Here is a 20,429-nt window from a genome sequence, read left to right as displayed (position 1 = left end):
AAGATAGAGTATGATTATAAAAAGTCGAACAAAAATAAAAATATCCATCCATCCATTTTCTACCGCTTGTCCCTTTTGGGGTAGTGGGGGGTGCTGGAGGAAAATAAAAATATAATATAATTAAAATAAATTGAGTGGGGTCAAAGTGCATGGGGCTAACCCTGCTCCTTTTATATGAAGTAAATATACAAATAAGATCGAAAATTAAAATAAAATGTATTGCAGTGTATTGTAAATATTTTTTCTGACATGTTTAATTAAAAAAAAAAGTATTTTTCAAAAAAATATAACTAAACAAAATTAATTATGGGTGTCAAAAGTGCAGTGTGCAAGCGGTGCTATTTTTTTATATTAAAGGCATACTATTAAAATGGGATTAAAATAAAATGAAAACATACATGATATAATATTACTTGTATTATCGTTGATGTTAAAATAAGATAACTTGTTTTAAATGAAATTAAAAAATATATTCAAAGTCAAATAAATCAATTTGGGGTGGTTAAAGTGCAGGTTGCAACCTGTGTCACGTTTATATTATCATAGACATAAATAAAGACATAACGCACCTGTGTCATGTTTTTATTATCATAGACATAAATAAAGACATAACGCACCTGTGTCATGTTTTTATTATCATAGACATAAATAAAGACATAACGCACCTGTGCCACGTTTATATTATCATGGAAATGACTAAAAACATAATGCACCTGTGTCACCTTTATATTATGATAGACATAAATAAAGACATAACGCACCTGTGTCACGTTTATGTTATCATAGACATAAATAAAGACATAACGCACTTGTGCCACGTATATATTATCATAGACATAAATAAAGACATAACGCACCTGTGTCACATTTATATTATCATAGACATAAATAAAGACACAACGCACCTGTGTCACGTTTTTATTATCATAGACATAAAAGACATAACGCACCTGTTTCACCTTTATATTATGATAGACATAAATAAAGACATAACGCACCTGTGTCACGTTTTTATAATCATAGACATAAAGACATAACGCACCTGTGCCACGTTTATGTTATCATAGACATAAAGACATAACGTACTTGTGTCACGTTTATATTATCATACACATAAAGATGTAACGCACCTGTGTCACGTTTAGATGATCATAGACATAAATAAAGACATAACGCCCTTGTGCCACGTATATATTATCATAGACATAAATAAAAACATAACGCACCTGTGTCACGTTTATATTATTATAGACATAAATAAAGACATAACGCACCTGTGCCACAATTATATTATCAAAGACATGAAGACATAACGTACCTGTGTCACGTTTATATTAACATACACAAAAAGATGTAACGCACCTGTGTCACGTTTAGATGATCATAGACATAAATAAAGACATAACACACTTGTGCCACGTATATATTATCATGGACATGAATAAAGACATAACGCACCTGTGTCACGTTTAGATGATCATAGACATAAATAAAGGCATAACGCACTTGTGCCACGTATACATTATCATGGACATGAATAAAGACATAACGCACCTGTGTCACGTGTCACGTTTTTATTATCATAGACATAAATAAAGACATAACGCACCTGTGTCACGTATATATTATCATAGACATAAAGACATAACGCACCTGTGCCACATTTATATTATCATACACATAGATATAACACACCTGTGTCACGTTTATATTATCATAGACATAAGAGACATAACGCACCTGTGCCACGTTTATATTATTAGACATAAATAAAGACATAGCGCACTTGTGCCACGTTTATATTATCATACACATAAAGATATAACGCACCTGTGTCACGTTTATATTATCAGACATAAAGACATAACGCACCTGTGTCACGTTTATATTATCAGACATAAAGACATAACGCACCTGTGTCACGTTTATATTATCATGGAAATGAATAAAAACATAATGCACCTGTGTCACCTTTATATTATCATGGAAATGAATAAAAACATAATGCACCTGTGTCACCTTTATATTATCATAGACACACAAAAAAGACATAACGTACCTGTGCCTCGTTTATATTATCATAGACATAAATAAAGACATAACGCACCTGTGTCACCTTTATATTATGATAGACATAAATAAGGACATAACGCACCTGTGCCACGTTTATATTATCATAGACATAAAAAAAAGAAAAACGCACTTGTGCCACGTTTATATTATCATGGGCATGAATAAAGACATAACGCACCTGTGCCACGTTTATATTATCATAGACATAAATAAAGACATAACGCACCTGTGTCACGTTTATATTATCAGACATAAAAAAAAGCAGAACGCACCTGTGTCACGTTTATATTTTCATAGACATAAATAAAGACATAACGCACCTGTGTCACGTTTATATTATCAGACATAAAAAAAGCAGAACGCACCTGTGTCACGTTTATATTTTCATAGACATAAATAAAGACATAACGCACCTGTGTCACGTTTATATTATCAGACATAAAAAAAGCAGAACGCACCTGTGTCACGTTTATATTTTCATAGACATAAATAAAGACATAACGTACCTGTGTCACATTTATATTATCATACACATAAATAAAGACAAAGCGCACCTGTGCCACGTTTATATCGTTATAGACATAAATAAAGACATGACGCACCTGTGTCACGTTTATATTATCAGACATAAAAAAAGCAGAACGCACCTGTGTCACGTTTATATTTTCATAGACATAAATAAAGACGTTTATAACGCACCTGTGTCACGTTTATATTATCAGACATAAAAAAAGCAGAACGCACCTGTGTCACGTTTATATTTTCATAGACATAAATAAAGACATAACGCACCTGTGTCACGTTTATATTATCAGACATAAAAAAAGCAGAACGCACCTGTGTCACGTTTATATTTTCATAGACATAAATAAAGACATAACGCACCTGTGTCACGTTTATATTATCAGACATAAAAAAGCAGAACGCACCTGTGTCACGTTTATATTTTCATAGACATAAATAAAGACATAACGTACCTGTGTCACATTTATATTATCATACACATAAATAAAGACAAAGCGCACCTGTGCCACGTTTATATCGTTATAGACATAAATAAAGACATGACGTACCTGTGTCACGTTTATATTATCATACACATAAAGACATAACGCACCTGTGCCACGTTTATATTATCATAGACATAAATAAAGACATAACGCACCTGTGTCACGTTTATATTATCAGACATAAAAAAAGCAGAACGCACCTGTGTCACGTTTATATTTTCATACACATAAATAAAGACAAAGCGCACCTGTGCCACGTTTATATCGTTATAGACATAAATAAAGACATGACGTACCTGTGTCACGTTTATATTATCATACACATAAAGACATAACGCACTTGTGCCACATTTATATTATCATAGACATAAATAAAGACAAAGCGCACCTGTGCCACGTTTATATCGTTATAGACATAAATAAAGACATGACGTACCTGTGTCACGTTTATATTATCATACACATAAAGATATTACGCACTTGTGCCACATTTATATTATCATAGACATAAATAAAGACATAACGCACCTGTGTCACGTTTATATTATCATGGACATGAATAAAGACATAACGCACCTGTGTCACGTATATATTATCATGGACATGAATAAAGACAGAACGCACCTGTGTCACGGTTATATTATCATAGACATAAATAAAGACATAACGCACCTGTGCCACGTTGTTGGTGCTGCCTTTGTTGTTGGTCAGCTTGAGTTTGCTGAAGGACACTTCCTGTCTCATCCAATGTGCGCCCGTGTTGGGCGAGTCGGGGTGCACGTACGTCCTGTTTCCTGCGCCGCGTTGACAAAAGTAAGGCATGACGTAAGAATGTAGGAATGTATGTCACACTGTCAACATTACCTGGCATGTTGCCCTCCGCTTTGCCACACTGCACCCACTTCCCCCCCTGGTAGCGCCAGTGGTGCTGGTCCGCCAGAACCACGTCCACGTAGACGTTATAGTGGGCGGAGGGGTCCAGAGCGCTGATGTTGAAGCTCAGGAAGGGGAACATCCTCCTGGTGAACACGGGGGTCAATAAAACATGTCTGACAGTAACTTTCTTGTGTGTTTACGCGCATCTTTGCACTGGACCCTCAGCAGTTGGTGTACCTAATGATGTGGCCATGCGGAAAGTCCATATATGGGCGCATGGAGGGGGCGCAGCTGTTGTACTCATCAGAGCACCTGGACAAAAGCTCCCCAAACTTGTCCCTAATGGTTTGCGCTACGTTATTTTTGTTTAACTATTATAATTATGTTATCAACAGACCTGCTTAAAAGAATATTCACTTTTGTTTGTTGTAATTCTGCCAACAGACCGTTGAGGCTGAAGCGTTCTCGCTAATGCGTGCTAAGCTACGAGCTATCTTAGCTTAGCTTCGGGACCTAGCATGAGTCGGTGAAAACAATGTTGTTCTTTAAATGGTCTTCTTCATTTCACGCCAAAGAGAAGGACGACGTTTTAGGATGACGCAGGTGAGTAAGTGTGTTCTGTTTTTTTTTTTAAAGACACAAACAAGATAGTGAGGAAGATTAGACCGGTTCAAGCTACATGCTATGTAGTGATGGGTTGATGAGGCGTCATGAAGCGTTTCGACACATTGCAAAACTGTATTGATACTGTGTCGATACTGTGTCACTAAATACTGACATCTGCTGGACATTAAAAATCCCTACAGGCAACCTATGGAACGACTCAACTAGCACTGATTTGATGCCCTAGTACAGGGGTCACCAACCTTTTTGAAACCAAAAACTACTTCTTGGGTACTGATTAATGCGAAGGGCTACCAGTTTGATACACACTTAAATAAATAAATATATTGTCATTTGTAAGTTACACGTAAGTGTGATTTAAACAAGAATAGCTAAATAAATAAATTTATATATATAAAAAAATGGGTATTTCTGTCCGTCATTCCGTCGTACATTTTTTTTTCCTTTGACGGAAGGTTTTTTTGTAGAGAATAAATGATGAAAAAAACACTTAATTGAACGGTTTAAAAGAGGAGAAAACACGGGAAAAAATGTAAAATAAAATTTTGAAACATAATTTATCTTCAATTTCGACTCTTTAAAATTCAAAATTCAACCGACAAAAAGAAGAGAAAAACTAGCTTATTTGAATCTTTTTGGAAAAAATTAAAAAAATAATTTATGAAACATCATTAGTCATTTTCCCTGATTAAGATACATTTTAGAATTTTGATGACATGTTTTTAAATTGGTTGAAATCCAATCTGCACTTTGTTAGAATATTCAACAAATTGGACCAAGCTATATTTCTAACAAAGACAAATCAGTATTTCTTCTAGATTTTCCAGAACAAAAATTTTAAAAGGAATTCACAATACTTTGAAATAAGATTTAAATTTGATTCTACAGATTTTCTAGATTTGCCAGAATAATATTTTTGAATTTTGATCATAGTAAGTTTGAAGAAATATTTCACAAATATTCTTCGTCGAAAAAACAGAAGCTAAAATATTTATTATTCTTTACATTTAAAAAAAATAAATTACTTGAACATTGATTTAAATTGTCAGGAAAGAAGAGGAAGAAATTTAAAAGGTAAAAAGGTATATTTGTTTAAAAATCCTAAAATCATTTTTAAGGTTGTATTTTTTCTCTAAAATTGTATTTCTAAAAGTAATAAGAAGCAAAGTAAAAAATAAATGAATTTATTTAAACAAGTGAAGACCCATCCATCCATCCATTTTCTACCGCTTATTCCAAGTGAAGACCAAGTCTTTAAAATATTTTCGTGGATTTTCAAATTCTATTTGAGTTTTGTCTCTTTTAGAATTAAAAATGTCGAGCAAAGCGAGACCAGCTTGCTAGTAAATAAATAAAATGTAAAAAATAGAGGCAGCTCACTGGTAAGTGCTGCTCTTTGAGCTATTTTTAGAACAGGCCAGCGGGCGACTGATCTGGTCCTTACGGGCTACCTGGTGACCGCGGGCACCGCGTTGGTGACCCCTGCCCTAGTATATACAATAATATAAACCAAGTCATTGTATTTCATTTAGGATTATTTCATATCTTCATTTAAATAAAAATATATGTTTATCTTTTTTAGATACAGTCAATAAATAATGTGAACATGTATCATAACATGGAAATCTAAGAGAACGTGTTGTGGATGATTGTGGACTGGGAATTTTTTTAATTTGATTTTTTTACACATTTTTATAAAAAAATTAAAAAGGTTTTTCCGACGTATTACATTTTAGACGATTTCTCTTCTTAGTTATTATTTCTCCGGCTGTAGAAAAGACCCGCTCACAGGGCACAGAGGAGGCGTCAGTGCGACACAGTTGGCGTATCGGTCACGTGACCAAAACAGCTCATGATCGGTCACGTGACTTTCTAAAAGCGGTACGCGCACCGACACAGGGTTTCGCTCTATGAGCTCGACGCATGCGCCGATGCATCGGTGTTGCCGGACCCATCACTACAACAGACCTGCTTAAAAGAATATTCACTTTTGTTTGTTGTAATTCTGCCAACAGACCGTTGAGGCTGAAGCGTTCTCGCTAATGCGTGCTAAGCTACGAGCTATCTTAGCTTAGCTTCGGGACCTAGCATGAGTCGGTGAAAACAATGTTGTTCTTTAAATGGTCTTCTTCATTTCACGCCAAAGAGAAGGACGACGTTTTAGGATGACGCAGGTGAGTAAGTGTGTTCTGTTTTTTTTTTTAAAGACACAAACAAGATAGTGAGGAAGATTAGACCAGTTCAAGCTACATGCTATGTAGTGATGGGTTGATGAGGCGTCATGAAGCGTTTCGACACATTGCAAAACTGTATTGATACTGTGTCGATACTGTGTCACTAAATACCAGAGGTGGGACCAAGTCATTGTTTTGCAAGTCACAAGTAAGTCTCAAGTCTTTGCCCTCAAGTCCGAGTCAAGTCCCGAGTCAAGACAGGCAAGCCCCGAGTCAAGTCCAAAGTCAAGACTGGAAAGTCTCAAGTCAAGTCCTAAGTCCTGCATTTTGAGTTTCGAGTCCTTTCAAGTCCTTTTAACCACAGACTAATATATTAACACAGATTGTGTATGCTTTTCAAACGCTGTATTTATTTATTAAAACAAGTGCATTTTAAATTGCAGGAAAGAAAATTGTGCTGACATTGCACTTTATAATAGCACTATTAACCAGTCATTTTAAACATTAACTCATTCCTTTACAGAACAAACACATTGAAAAATAAAGTGCAAATGTACTTATTTGTACAAAAGTGTTAACATTGAAAAAACATGACATATACGTGAACATAACAAAAAAGTTGTACTTTTTATATGTCAGGGCCCTATGCTGCATTGCATTTGCAAAAGACCAAATTAGCCAAGAGTCTGTCAGTCATTTGTGCACGATGGGGGCGTAGTATGATGCCACCATGGCTGAAAACTCGCTCCACTGGAGCACTGGAGGCAGGCACTGCCAAGACTCTCATGGCCACTCGGAACAGTGAAGGAAGAGTCTTCATGTTCAATGCCCAGAACAAAAGGGGGGAGAGAGTTGTTTTGGGTTGGTGCACTACTTGTAAGTGTATCTTGTGTTTTTTATGTTGATTTAATTAAAAAAAAAAAAAAAAAATTGTATTTCTTGTGCGGCCCGATACCAATCGATCCACGGACCAGTACCGGGCCACGGCCCGGTGGTTGGGGACCACTGAGGTAAACAACCAACAGTATGTCAGAAAGCTAGCTAAAACGGTACACATATTCATAATATAGTATACATTTTAACTGACCTTTATTTGACTATTTTTGTCTTTTTTTAGGTGGCTAAAATATGCGGTGCTGCTGACCGCCGTCTAACGTTACGTGTGATATATTGACTAACGTAACCCTGCTTAAAAAAAATCACTGAACAAAAAGTATGAATAAGGTAGTGAACTGCAACAGATTCCCGTGTTTGCAATAACGTTATAACGTTAGCAGTGAGTTTACAGCCTCACTGATTTAACTACACAGCAAATAAAAGTCACGTTACTTAGCCAATAAACGTTATCTTACATTCAAAACTTACCGTTCTTTGTGCAACTTCAAATGCCGGACGAAGTTGGAAGTTGTTGCCTCTCCATCAGTAATTTTCGAACCGCATGTGTTGCATACTGCAAACCGTTTTGTGTTGACCACCTCGTAATTTTTATACCCAAACGAAAATATTTTAGGTATCATTTTTTGTTCACTGGCGTGTGGTTTGGACATGTCTTCTTCGTTGGTTGTCCTGCAATTTGATTGGATGAATGCTGTGTGATGAAAACAAAGTAGATCTAATTTGATTGGCTGTTGTACTGACAGCACACCAGCTGACACACGCAACGCTGATAGACAAGTACACAATGAAAAATACGGAGCGCTCCCGAATAACTTTTTCATCTTTGGGTTTTGGGGAAAGTAGCAAGTCATGTCAAGTGATGTCAATTCAAAAGGCTCAAGTCCAAGTGAAGTCACAAGTCATTGATGTTAAAGTCTAAGTCGAGTTGCAAGTCTTTTTACATTTTGTCAAGTCGAGTCTAAAGTCATCAAATTCATGACTCGAGTCTGACTCGAGTCCAAGTCATGTGACTCGAGTCCACACCTCTGCTAAATACTGACATCTGCTGGACATTAAAAATCCCTACAGGCAACCTATGGAACGACTCAACTGGCACTGATTTTATGACCTAGTTCAGTGGTTCTCAAATGGGGATACGCGTACCCCTGGGGGTACTTGAAGGTATGCCAAGGGGTACGTGAGATTTTTAAAAAATATTCTAAAAATAACAATTCAGAAATCCTTTATAAATATATTTATTGAATAATACTTCAACAAAATATGAATGTAAGTTCATAAACTCAGTGAAGCACAAGCTCAGGTTTGTCACTAAAATGTCTGTCAAAAAGAACTGTGAAAAGAAATGCAACATTCAGTGTTGACAGCTAGATTTTTTTGTGGACATGTTCCATAAATATTGATGTTAAAGATTTTTTTTTTTTTGTGAAGAAATGTTTAGAATTAAGTTGATGAATCCAGATGGATCTCTAATACAATCCCCAAAGAGGGCACTTTAAGTTGATGATTACTTCTATGTGTAGAAATCTTTATTTATAATTGAATCACTCGTTTATTTTTCAACAAGTTTTTAGTTATTTTTATCTTTTTTTCCAAATAGTTCAAGAAAGACCACTACAAATGAGCAATATTTTGCACTGTTATACAATTTAATAAATCAGAAACTGATGACATAGTGCTGTATTTTACTTCTTTATCTTTTTTTTTTTTCAACCAAAAATGCTTTGCTCTGATTAGGGGGTACTTGAATTAAAAAAAAATTCACAGGGGGTACATTGCTGAAAAAAGGTTGAGAACCACTGACCTAGTATATACAATAATATAAACCAAGTCATTGTATTTCATTTAGGATAATTTAATAACTTCATTATATGATTCTCTGTGTATCTACGTTTATGCATACAAGTATAGAGATGGGAGTGTTTTTATTTTTCCTGTACTTATTTTTTTATTTCATTTTATATATATTTTTTCTTATGACATTCACTGAAGTATTGTTTATTGTTCTAAAAAATACATATATATTGTGTAATTTTGAGGTTTTTGCAACTAAATAAAACTAAAATAAACAAACGACTAAACAAATGATTTGAAAATAAAGTACATTTTTAGTTCAGTGGCCATTTGTGTGACATTGTGTCTGCGTGTGGATAAAAACAGCTTCTCAAAAAAAGTAATTAAAAAAAAATTAAATTCAAATAAAAATGTAACTAAGTAAAACAAAAAACTGAAACAATGAAAACATTTGTAAACAAATAAAAATATAAAACAATATTTAAATGTATTTTATTTTTTAGTTCAGTTGCCATTCACATGCAACTTTTGTGTTGCGTGTGAATATAAACAGCTCCCAAAAAAGTAATAAAAAATAAAATTCAAATAAAAATTTGACTAAATAAAAATAAAATATATAAACTGAATAAAACTGAAAAAAATTATTTGAAAATAGGTCAAATCTATAAAATTATTTTTTAGTTCAGTGGCCATTTGCTAACATTGTGTCTGCGTGTGAATAAAAACAGCTCCCCTAAAACGTTACACAAATGAAATTCTAATAAAAATGTATTATTAAATTATTAAAATTAATTAAAACTAAAATAAATAAACTGAAACAACTAAAAACAAATTTAAAAATAAACAAAAAATATTAAATAAAATATTTAAAACAATCATTTTTTAGTTCAGTTGCCATTCGGGTGACATTGTGTCTGCGTGTGGAAAAAAACAGCTCCCAAAGAAAGTAATAAAAAAAAAAAAAATTAAATCTAATAAAAATGTAACTAAATAAAACAAAAATAAACTGAAAAAACTAATAAAAAAAATGAATTGAAAATAAATTAAAAATATAAGATAAAATATTTTTTTTAGTTCAGTGGCCATTCAGGTATCATTGTGTCTGCGTGTAATAAAAACAGCTTCTCAAAAAAGTAATAAAAAACATTGAAATTCAAATAAAAATGTAACTAAATAAAACAAAAATAAACTGAAACAACAAACAAATTTATTGAAAGTAAATAAAAAGACAAAATAAAGTCATTTAAAAAAATATTTTTTCAGTTCAGTTGCCATTCGGGTGACATTGTGTCTGCGAGTGAATCCAAAATTAATACAAATAAAATAGAAACAGCTCCCAAAGTGCTAGTGGGTTCTTCTCGTTCACCCAAAAGAGCCGTTCAAAAAACTAAATTCGTTGGTGAACGTCACATCACTGCTACTGTCATGTTGTGGATGGTTATTCAAATCCATAAAAAAATGGTACGGCAGAGTTTGACCCCTGGATGATAAGTGTAAAGCAGGTTGGGTCACATGACGCTGAGTCATCAAGTCGGTGGCGTTGCCACTGTTGTTTAGCCAGAGAAGAAGGTGTTTATGCAAATGAACATAATTGTTCCCCGCAGCGCGTTCAGCTCGTTTAGCAGTGTAAAAACTAGTCAGGTGTGTAAAGGTTCATGTTGTGGTCATGTTGCGTTAGTCGCTGTGTCGCCTCGGTGCATGTGAGCGTGCCCGTGCACACTCTGCAACACTGACTGCTGGTAGCTGCACTTGAACTCACCACCAAGATACAAAGAACTAAAATTGAGGAGTCACAGAGAATCTCGCCTTAGTTTTGAGTAGTTGTGCACTATTACAGTAGGGAAGAGATTTATACGGCCCCGTTCCTGGATGGATCTCGCGTGAGAGGAAGAGGGGGCGAAGGGTTAATCGTTTTGCAATGCAGTCTGCTGAAAATGATGGAAAGTGCCACTCTACATAGGAACTGGAATTGCCACAAAACACATTTTAACATATTCAACACTCTGAAATCTGAAAAAAATAGGAAACCTGTCATCTAAACCCTGCTATCTGAAAGTTCAAAGACGCTAATAAAGGCTTTAGCTGGTTTGCACATCGCAGCAAATCATAGCACACAAGTCAGAGAAAAGGAACTTCTAAAAGTACACTAGAGCCTTTTTTTGTACGATTTGATTTTCGACAAACTTTCGCCGTCGTTTTCGTACATTGTCTCGTATATCGTGCGGCCAAACATCGAATGTGACAAACTAGTCCGTTCGATTTGTCAAAGATTCAATTTACGTGGGACCGATTCTGTGATGGAAAACATTGATGCCCATTCCAAACTGAAGTTTTACTGTGAAAAGCACGTTCTGACCAGAGAATGACCTTGTCCGTGTTGACTCACTGCGAAAGTATCTCTTCTACCTTCTCCTTGCTGGTTTAACAGTGCACCATTTTCTAAACTGTTGTTGTGTCATATGCTCTCTCCCCTCCCATCTGGTATTTAGTGTAAAGGAGCTTAACATTTGCGTTGGTAAACCTCCCTCCCTCACACCTTCGTGACCATTGCTGGCTATCGATTTGATAGCCCGGGGTTTATAACTCGGTAGTCGGCACGCTCGCCTCGGAACAAGAGGAAAAACACAACACGGCCGAAAAAGTGAGTACACGACTGCTACGTCAGCACAAATCATTCATATATTTATCATTTAGTAGTGTGGAATGTTAGAAAACGTTTGATCAAGTGAAATGGATCAAACAGAGAACAATTTTAGGTATAAAAAACACTGTTATTTATTATTAACTGTCTGGAATGGACTCATGCTGTCTTTAAGTTGAAGTTTAGCCAAATGTCACAATAATTCATGAAGTTAAGTTCATGATGCAGTAAGTTGAATGATGCGGACACGGTTGTTACTGGATACTTTCTGCCTTGGAGACTTTGTATGTGTAAGTAATATGCAACTATAATTATTTGATATTTGTTCATATTGACAAATGTGCTGTTTTATTGTTCAAAGATTATGACTTGCGTGTAGCTTGTATGCTCTTGTGTGCTTAGCTGATGTGTAACTGCTAGCTCCTTAACCTATAGCCTAGCATGTTTACCTTTTGTAAATGACTTTAGTAAAATACGATTTTGTATTTATTGGAGGACGTTAAAGGTTACTTGTTTTTTTTGCTGATATCGGACAATATCAATGAGGATAATAATAATAATAATGATGATGATAATACTAATGATAGTAGTAGTAATAATACTAATAATGATGATAATAATGATAGTATTAATAATAATACAAAATGATGATGATAATACTAATAGTGAGAATAATGATACTACTACTAATAATAATGATTATAAAATAATAGTAATGATACTAATACTAATAATGATACTACTACTACAACTAACAATAATAATGATGATGATGATAACAATAATAATGATAATATTAACAATAATAATAATGATAATCATAATAATAATAATATTGATAATGATGATAATGATAACAATAATAATAATGATAATGTTGATGATAATGATAATTTTAATAATCATAATAATAATGGTAATGATGACAATAATAATAGTAATAATGATCACAATAATAATGATGATGGTAATAATGATAATATTAACAATAATAATAATGATGATAATCATAATAATAATATTGATAATGATAATGATGATGATAATAATAATAATGATAATAATAATGATATCAATAATGATGATAATAATAATGGTAATAATGATAATAATAATAATAGTAATAATGATAATACAAATGATGATAATAATAATACAAATAATAACAATAATAATTATTATTATAATGATAATAACAATAATGATAACAATAATACAAATAATACCAATAATAATGATAATAATAAAGATAATAATAATAATGATTCCCACTTGGAATGGCGTCCTGTAGGAATTAAATTTGCAGTATTAAGACACTTCCCACTCTGACGACGTTGACGCTAACGCCCAGCGGCGGTCTGTCCGTCAGCGTGGAGGCGCTGCAGTTGTGGGAAGTGTAGCGAAGTACGCCGGTGACATTTAGGAACAATAGCAATAGAGCAGGTGGGGGGGACGTCCACCAGGGAGGACAGACTTTTCTGCACGAGCGCACTCGCTGATTCGTGCGGACAGGAGCTCAGGTCGGCTTCTTGTCACCACGTGCACACGCCTCATCGTCTGTGATCACAACATGGCTGCCTGCAGCTGCCGCCGTCACCACCATCGCTCGCCTGTCTTTAGATTCTGTATCACGTGGAAGTCACTCGCTACAGCAATTACCGATGGTGCCTGTATATCAGGTGTGTTCAGAGTGTGGCCTGGGAGCCATTTTTTCTTGCCTTTTTGAATGACATTCAAAAAATACTAGTAAAATTTAAAAAACGCATAAAGTGGAATAAAATAGCAAACTGGTGAAATATTACAACAAAAAGTTAAAATTTTGATCCTAATAACACAAAACTGCTATGCAGACTGTTTTTTTTCTTTAAAACTCTCATTGCTAAAAAAAAAAATAATGAATCGGAATCAATGTTATGACTATTGACATATTTAATGCTCCAATTACTTTACATCAAATATGAAACTTACAATATATTTTGGGGAAATTATTGCACATGTTGTTTGTTTGCCATAAAAATAATATTTTCTTTGACGAAAAGGACAAAATATAATATTAAAAAGTAATAAACTTTTAATTGACAGATCTAAAGTTTAAAGCAAAACAATAAACACATGTAAATGTAAAATATTTCTTTTGGAACCCTAATTGTAATGATGTTTTATTTGTTATTGCTCAAATATTAATACTGAATTAAAATCAGTGTTATGAATTAATGTCCTATTTAAGGCTCCAATTACTTCAAATTAAAAAATCCACCCTGAAATATTTTTCAAATATATTTCAAACATTTTGGTTTTTGCCATTAAAAACAGGGTGGTTTTTTTACGAAAGGACGTAAAATATATGTATTTTTTTGTAAACTTTATATCGACGAACAGACCTTAAGTTGATGTAGAGAGCGATTTACTCGATATATCGCGGTTTTGTCTCTGTGCGATATAGAAAATGACTATATCGTGATATTCGAGTATACGTTCTCAGGCAGTTGCTTTTAGCTGCGGGGCATTAAACTGCATGCGTTTCTCACTCTTTCCTGTCTCTCCTTCTCACAGACACTTAAAACAAGTGCACCTCCTTACATACGTCACATACTGTCACGTGAGCAACGTCACACGCTCCCGCGGAGCAGACAGCGACATGGTAACGTTAGCTGTGATGCTAACAGCTAACGGTGTAGTTTGAGCGGTAATACGAGAGAAAGAAGGTGCGAATCTGGTGACAAATGGAGGAATAATTAATTCCCAAGAAAAACAGCACAGGGTCCATCGTCTGGCAGTGGTTTGGCTTCAAGCGGGAAGATGTCTTTACATGAATGATGTGGATAGTTCGATGTATATACAGGTAAAAGCCAGTAAATTAGAATATTTTGAAAAACTTGATTTATTTCAGTAATTGCATTCAAAAGGTGTAACTTGTACATTATATTTATTCATTGCACACAGACTGATGCATTCAAATGTTTATTTCATTTAATTTTGATGATTTGAAGTGGCAACAAGTGCCATGTCATCTGCTGGTGTCGGTCCACTCTGTTTCCTGAGATCCAGGGTCAACGCAGCCGTCTACCAGCAAGTTTTAGAACACTTCATGCTTCCTGCTGCTGACCTGCTCTATGGAGATGGAGATTTCAAGTTCCAACAGGACTTGGCGCCTGCACACAGCGCAAAATCTACCCGTGCCTGGTTTACGGACCATGGTATTTCTGTTCTAAATTGGCCCGCCAACTCCCCTGACCTTAGCCCCATAGAAAATCTGTGGGGTATTGTGAAAAGGAAGATGCAGAATGCCAGACCCAAAAACGCAGAAGAGTTGAAGGCCACTATCAGAGCAACCTGGGCTCTCATAACACCTGAGCAGTGCCAGAAACTCATCGACTCCATGCCACGCCGCATTAACGCAGTAATTGAGGCAAAAGGAGCTCCAACCAAGTATTGAGTATTGTACATGCTTATATTTTTCATTTTCATACTTTTCAGTTGGCCAACATTTCTAAAAATCCCTTTTTTGTATTAGCCTTAAGTAATATTCTAATTTTGTGACACACGGAATTTTGGATTTTCATTTGTTGCCACTTCAAATCATCAAAATTAAATGAAATAAACATTTGAATGCATCAGTCTGTGTGCAATGAATAAATATAATGTACAAGTTACACCTTTTGAATGCAATTACTGAAATAAATCAAGTTTTTCAAAATATTCTAATTTACTGGCTTTTACCTGTACTCTGATTATCTTGTGTGATGACTGTATTATGATGATAGTATATACAAACCCCGTTTCCATATGAGTTGGGAAATTGTGATAGATGTAAATATAAACGGAATACAATGATTTGCAAATCTGTTTAAACCCATATTCAATTGAATGCACTACAAAGACAAGATATTTGATGTTGGAACTCAAATTTTTTTTTTTTTTGCAAATACGGTAATAATTAACTTAGAATTTCATGGCTGCAACACGTGCCAAAGTAGTTGGGAAAGGGCATGTTCACCACTGTGTTACATCACCTTTTTATTTAACAACACTCAAACGATTGGGATCTGAGGAAACTAATTGTTGAAGCTTTGAAAGTGGAATTCTTTCCCATTCTTGTTTTATGTAGAGCTTCAGTCATTCAACAGTCCGGGGTCTACGCTCTAGTATTTTACGCTTCATAATGCGCCACACATTTTCGATGGGAGACAGGTCTGGACTGCAGGCGGGCCAGAAAAGTACCCGCACTCTTTTTTTACGAAGCCACGCTGTTGTAACACATGCTGAATGTAGCTTGCCATTGTCTTGCTGAAATAAGCTGGGGCGTCCATGAAAAAGGCGGCGCTTAGATGGCAAAACCTGTATGTACCTTTCAGCATTAATGCTGCCTTCACAGATGTGTAAGTTACCCATGCCTTGGGCACTAATGCACCCCCATACCATCACAGATGCTGGCTTTTGAACTTTGCGTCTAACAGTCTGGATGGTTCGCTTCCCCTTTGGTCCGGATGACACGATGTCGAATATTTCCAAAAACAATTTGAAATGTGGACTCGTCAGACCACAGAACACTTTTCCACTTTGCATGAGTCCATCTTAGATGATCTCGGGCCCAGAGAAGCCGGCGGCGTTTCTGGATGTTGTTGATAAATGGCTTTCGCTTTGCATAGTAGAGCTTTAACTTGCACTTACAGATGTAGCGACCAACTATATTTAGTGACAGTGGTTTTCTGAAGTGTTCCTGAGCCCATGTGGTGATATCCTTTAGAGATTGAGGTCTGTTTTTGATACAGTGCCGTCTGAGGGATCGAAGGTCACGGTCATTCAGTGTTGGTTTCCGGCCATGCCGCTTACGTGGAGTGATTTCTCCAGATTCTCTGAACCTTTTGATGATATTATGGACCGTAGATGTTGAAATCCCTAAATTTCTTGCAATTGCACTTTGAGAAACGTTCTTAAACTGTTTGACTATTTGCTCACGCAGTTGTGGACAAAGGGGTGTACCTCGCCCCATCCTTTCTTGTGAAAGACTAAACATTTTTTGGGAAGCTGTTTTTATACCCAATCATGGCACCCACCTGTTCCCAATTAGTCTGCACACCTGTGGGATGTTCCAAATAAGTGTTTGATGAGCATTCCTCAACTTTATCAGTATTTATTGCCACCTTTCCCAACTTCTTTGTCACGTGTTGCTGGCATCAAATTCTAAAGTTAATGATTATTTGCAAAATAAAAAATGTTTATCAGTTTGAACATCAAATATGTTGTCTTTGTAGCATATTCAACAGAATATGGGTTGGAAAGGATTTGCAAATCATTGTATTCCGTTTATATTTACATCTAACACAATTTCCCAACTCATATGGAAACCGGGTTTGTATCTGTATCATGACCCCGACTTAAACAAGTGGAAAACTTATTCGGGTGCTACCATTTAGTGGTCAATTGTACGGAATATGTACTTCACTGTGCAACCTACTAATAAAAGTCTCAATCAATCAATCAAAACACATAGAATCATCATACTGCTGTGATTATATGCATCAAGTGTTCATTCAAGGGTAAGGCAAAATATTGAGATATATATCGTGTATCGCAATATGGCCTTAAAATATCGCAATATTAAAAAAAGGCCATATCGCCCAGCCCTAGTCCAATGATGCCATTTCTGTTTGTCATGTATAATTTTGTCTATTTTGTGTTTATCCTTGAATAAACAGGTCAGTTTCTTGTTACCAACCATTGTGTATTATTCAAACTCCCCTAATTCAGCTGGCTAGTTGTTATCAAGAGTACTAAAACCCTTTTCAACATGATTCTGACAACTAAGTAGGCTAAATAACTTTAAACTTCAATACATGCTCGGATAGGCCAGTATCGGTCAGTATCGGTCAGTATCGGTATCGGTCAGTATCGGTATCGGATCGGAAGTGCAAAAACAATATCTGTATCGGATCGGAAGTGCAAAATCCTGGATCGGGACATCCCTTATATATATATATATATATATATATATATATATATATATATATATATATATATATATATATATATATTTCAAACATTTTGGTTTTTGCCATTAAAAACAGGGTGTTTTTTTTACGAAAGGACGTAAAATATATGTATTTTTTTGTGTATATATATATATACATATATATATATATATATATATATATATATATATATATATATACATACACCCACAGTACAGGCCAAAGGTTTGGACACACCTTCTCATTTCAATGCGTTTTCTTTATTTTCATGACTATTTACTTTGTAGATTGTGTGTATGTATGTATGTATATACGTACACACACACAAATCAATCAATGTTTACTTATATAGCCCTGAATCAAGAGTGTCTCAAAGGGCTGCACAAGCCACAACGACATTTTCGCCTCAAATCCCACATCAGGGCAAGGAAAAACTCAACCCAATGGGACAATGGAGGGGACCGCAGATGTGGTGCAATGGACGTCGAGTGGATCTAGCATAATATTGTGAGAGTCCAGTCCATAGTGGATCTAACATAATAGTGAGAGTCCAGTCCATAGTGGATCTAACATAATAGTGAGAGTCCAGTCCATAGTGGGACCAGCAGGAGACCATCCCGAGCGGAGACAGGTCAGCAGCGCAAATATGTCCCCAACCGAGCGGTCTCGACTTTGGACAGCCAGCGCTTCATCCGTGGCCACCGAACCGAAAATATAAAATATGTAAGTAAAAGTATAGATGTATTGAAATGTTTACATTTAAAATGTTTTTCTCCTGGTCTTTATTTTCTATAGGTCATAAAAAATATCAATAATTATGGATATCGACCAATTTAAAACAATGGTATCGCCCAGCCCTAATATAATACATACATAGTGATGCTCCCGCGGCAAAGGGGCATTTTTCAACGTTATGTGCATTTTTAATAATCATAATTTTAACTTTTATCTGGAAAGGTCGCATTGAGGCTATAAAATGTGTTTTCAATAATTCAGAGAAATGACTCGGTTACTAAAACAATTGATAGTTGCTGCCCTGGATGGCAGTGCGTCAAAGAAAAAAGTGAAATCAACACGTTCGGTTTGATCTGTGACCATCATGGAGGATCAGGACGTCTGCTCCTACTACGACAACGGAGCAGGGTAGTGGTGTCGTTCTTGACGATTCCTCCCTCATCTCATGTGACTTTGCAGACGGTACAAGAACCTCTCTGTTCTCTCAGACCGAACATTGTCGCCAGGAAAGAAACGAGCGGTGACGGCCAAGTGGACTTGTCGCGGGGGAGGAAGCGCTCTCTGACAGCCGCGCGGCGGTTCGGCGAAGAGTCCCTTGTGCACGAAAACATGAACAGGAAGTGACTGTCGCTTATGCACTTCTGCTTTTTTCGGAGGAGAAGAAGAAGTCGCCTGCCTGATATTGATTCGTAAGATGTGTTTGCACTTGCATGATGACTGACATGTTCCTCAATCGACTGCTCAAATAGAAAAGGCGCCTACTTGAATTTTCCCTCCAATGTGAAACTCCTGTGGGAAGACCCCAAAATAAATGCAACAAATGACAAATTACGTTTTCTTTCCTTTTTTTGCATAAACGACTCATATTTGGCTCACGTTGATGATTTCTCAGAATCAAAACGTTGAAACCTTCATGATGAGCTTAAATAGAACAAATAACCTCTTTCACCTCGGGACCTCACTTTTCCACTACAGACGGGCCCGGGGGCTAGCTAAAATATTAAGACTGTAATCTGACTTTAGATTTGAATGGTATTCAGCAGAGGTGTGGACTCGAGTCACATGACTTGGACTCGAGTCAGACTCGAGTCATGAATTTGATGACTTTAGACTCGACTTGACAAAATGTAAAAAGACTTGCAACTCGACTTAGACTTTAACATCAATGACTTGTGACTTCACTTGGACTTGAGCCTTTTGAATTGACATGACTTGACATGACTTGCTACTTTCCCCAAAACCCAAAGATGAAAAAGTTATTCGGGAGCGCTCCGTATTTTTCATTGTGTACTTGTCTATCAGCGTTGCGTGTGTCAGCTGGTGTGGTCTCAGTACAACAGCCAATCAAATTAGATCTACTTTGTTTTCATCACACAGCATTCATCCAATCAAATTGCAGGACAACCAACGAAGAAGACATGTCCAAACCACACGCCAGTGAACAAAAAATGATACCTAAAATAATTTTGTTTGGGTATAAAAATTACGAGGTGGTCAACACAAAACGGTTTGCAGTATGCAACACATGCGGTTCGAAAATTACTGATGGAGAGGCAACAACTTCCAACTTCGTCCGGCATTTGAAGTTGCACAAAGAACGGTAAGTTTTGAATGTAAGATAACGTTTATTGGCTAA

General features: G+C 35.7%; 1 protein-coding gene across 1 annotated transcript in view; it reads right to left on the bottom strand.

Moving 5' to 3' along the window:
- Positions 1-20,429, bottom strand: part of tbx21 (T-box transcription factor 21) — a 49,439-nt gene that overhangs the window by 8,692 nt on the left and 20,318 nt on the right. Inside the window, exons 2-3 of the mRNA XM_061931689.1 lie at positions 3,948-4,102; positions 3,756-3,877 (exon numbers count right to left, since the gene is read on the bottom strand). Coding sequence (XP_061787673.1) covers positions 3,756-3,877; positions 3,948-4,102 — 277 coding nt within the window. The remainder of the gene's footprint in view (positions 1-3,755; positions 3,878-3,947; positions 4,103-20,429) is intronic.

The sequence above is a fragment of the Nerophis lumbriciformis genome, linkage group LG39 (genome assembly GCF_033978685.3).
Source record: "Nerophis lumbriciformis linkage group LG39, RoL_Nlum_v2.1, whole genome shotgun sequence".
NCBI classification, from domain to species: Eukaryota; Metazoa; Chordata; class Actinopteri; order Syngnathiformes; family Syngnathidae; genus Nerophis; species Nerophis lumbriciformis.
Note: the sequence above shows the minus strand (reverse complement) of the source record. Positions and strands in the feature narration are given on the sequence as shown.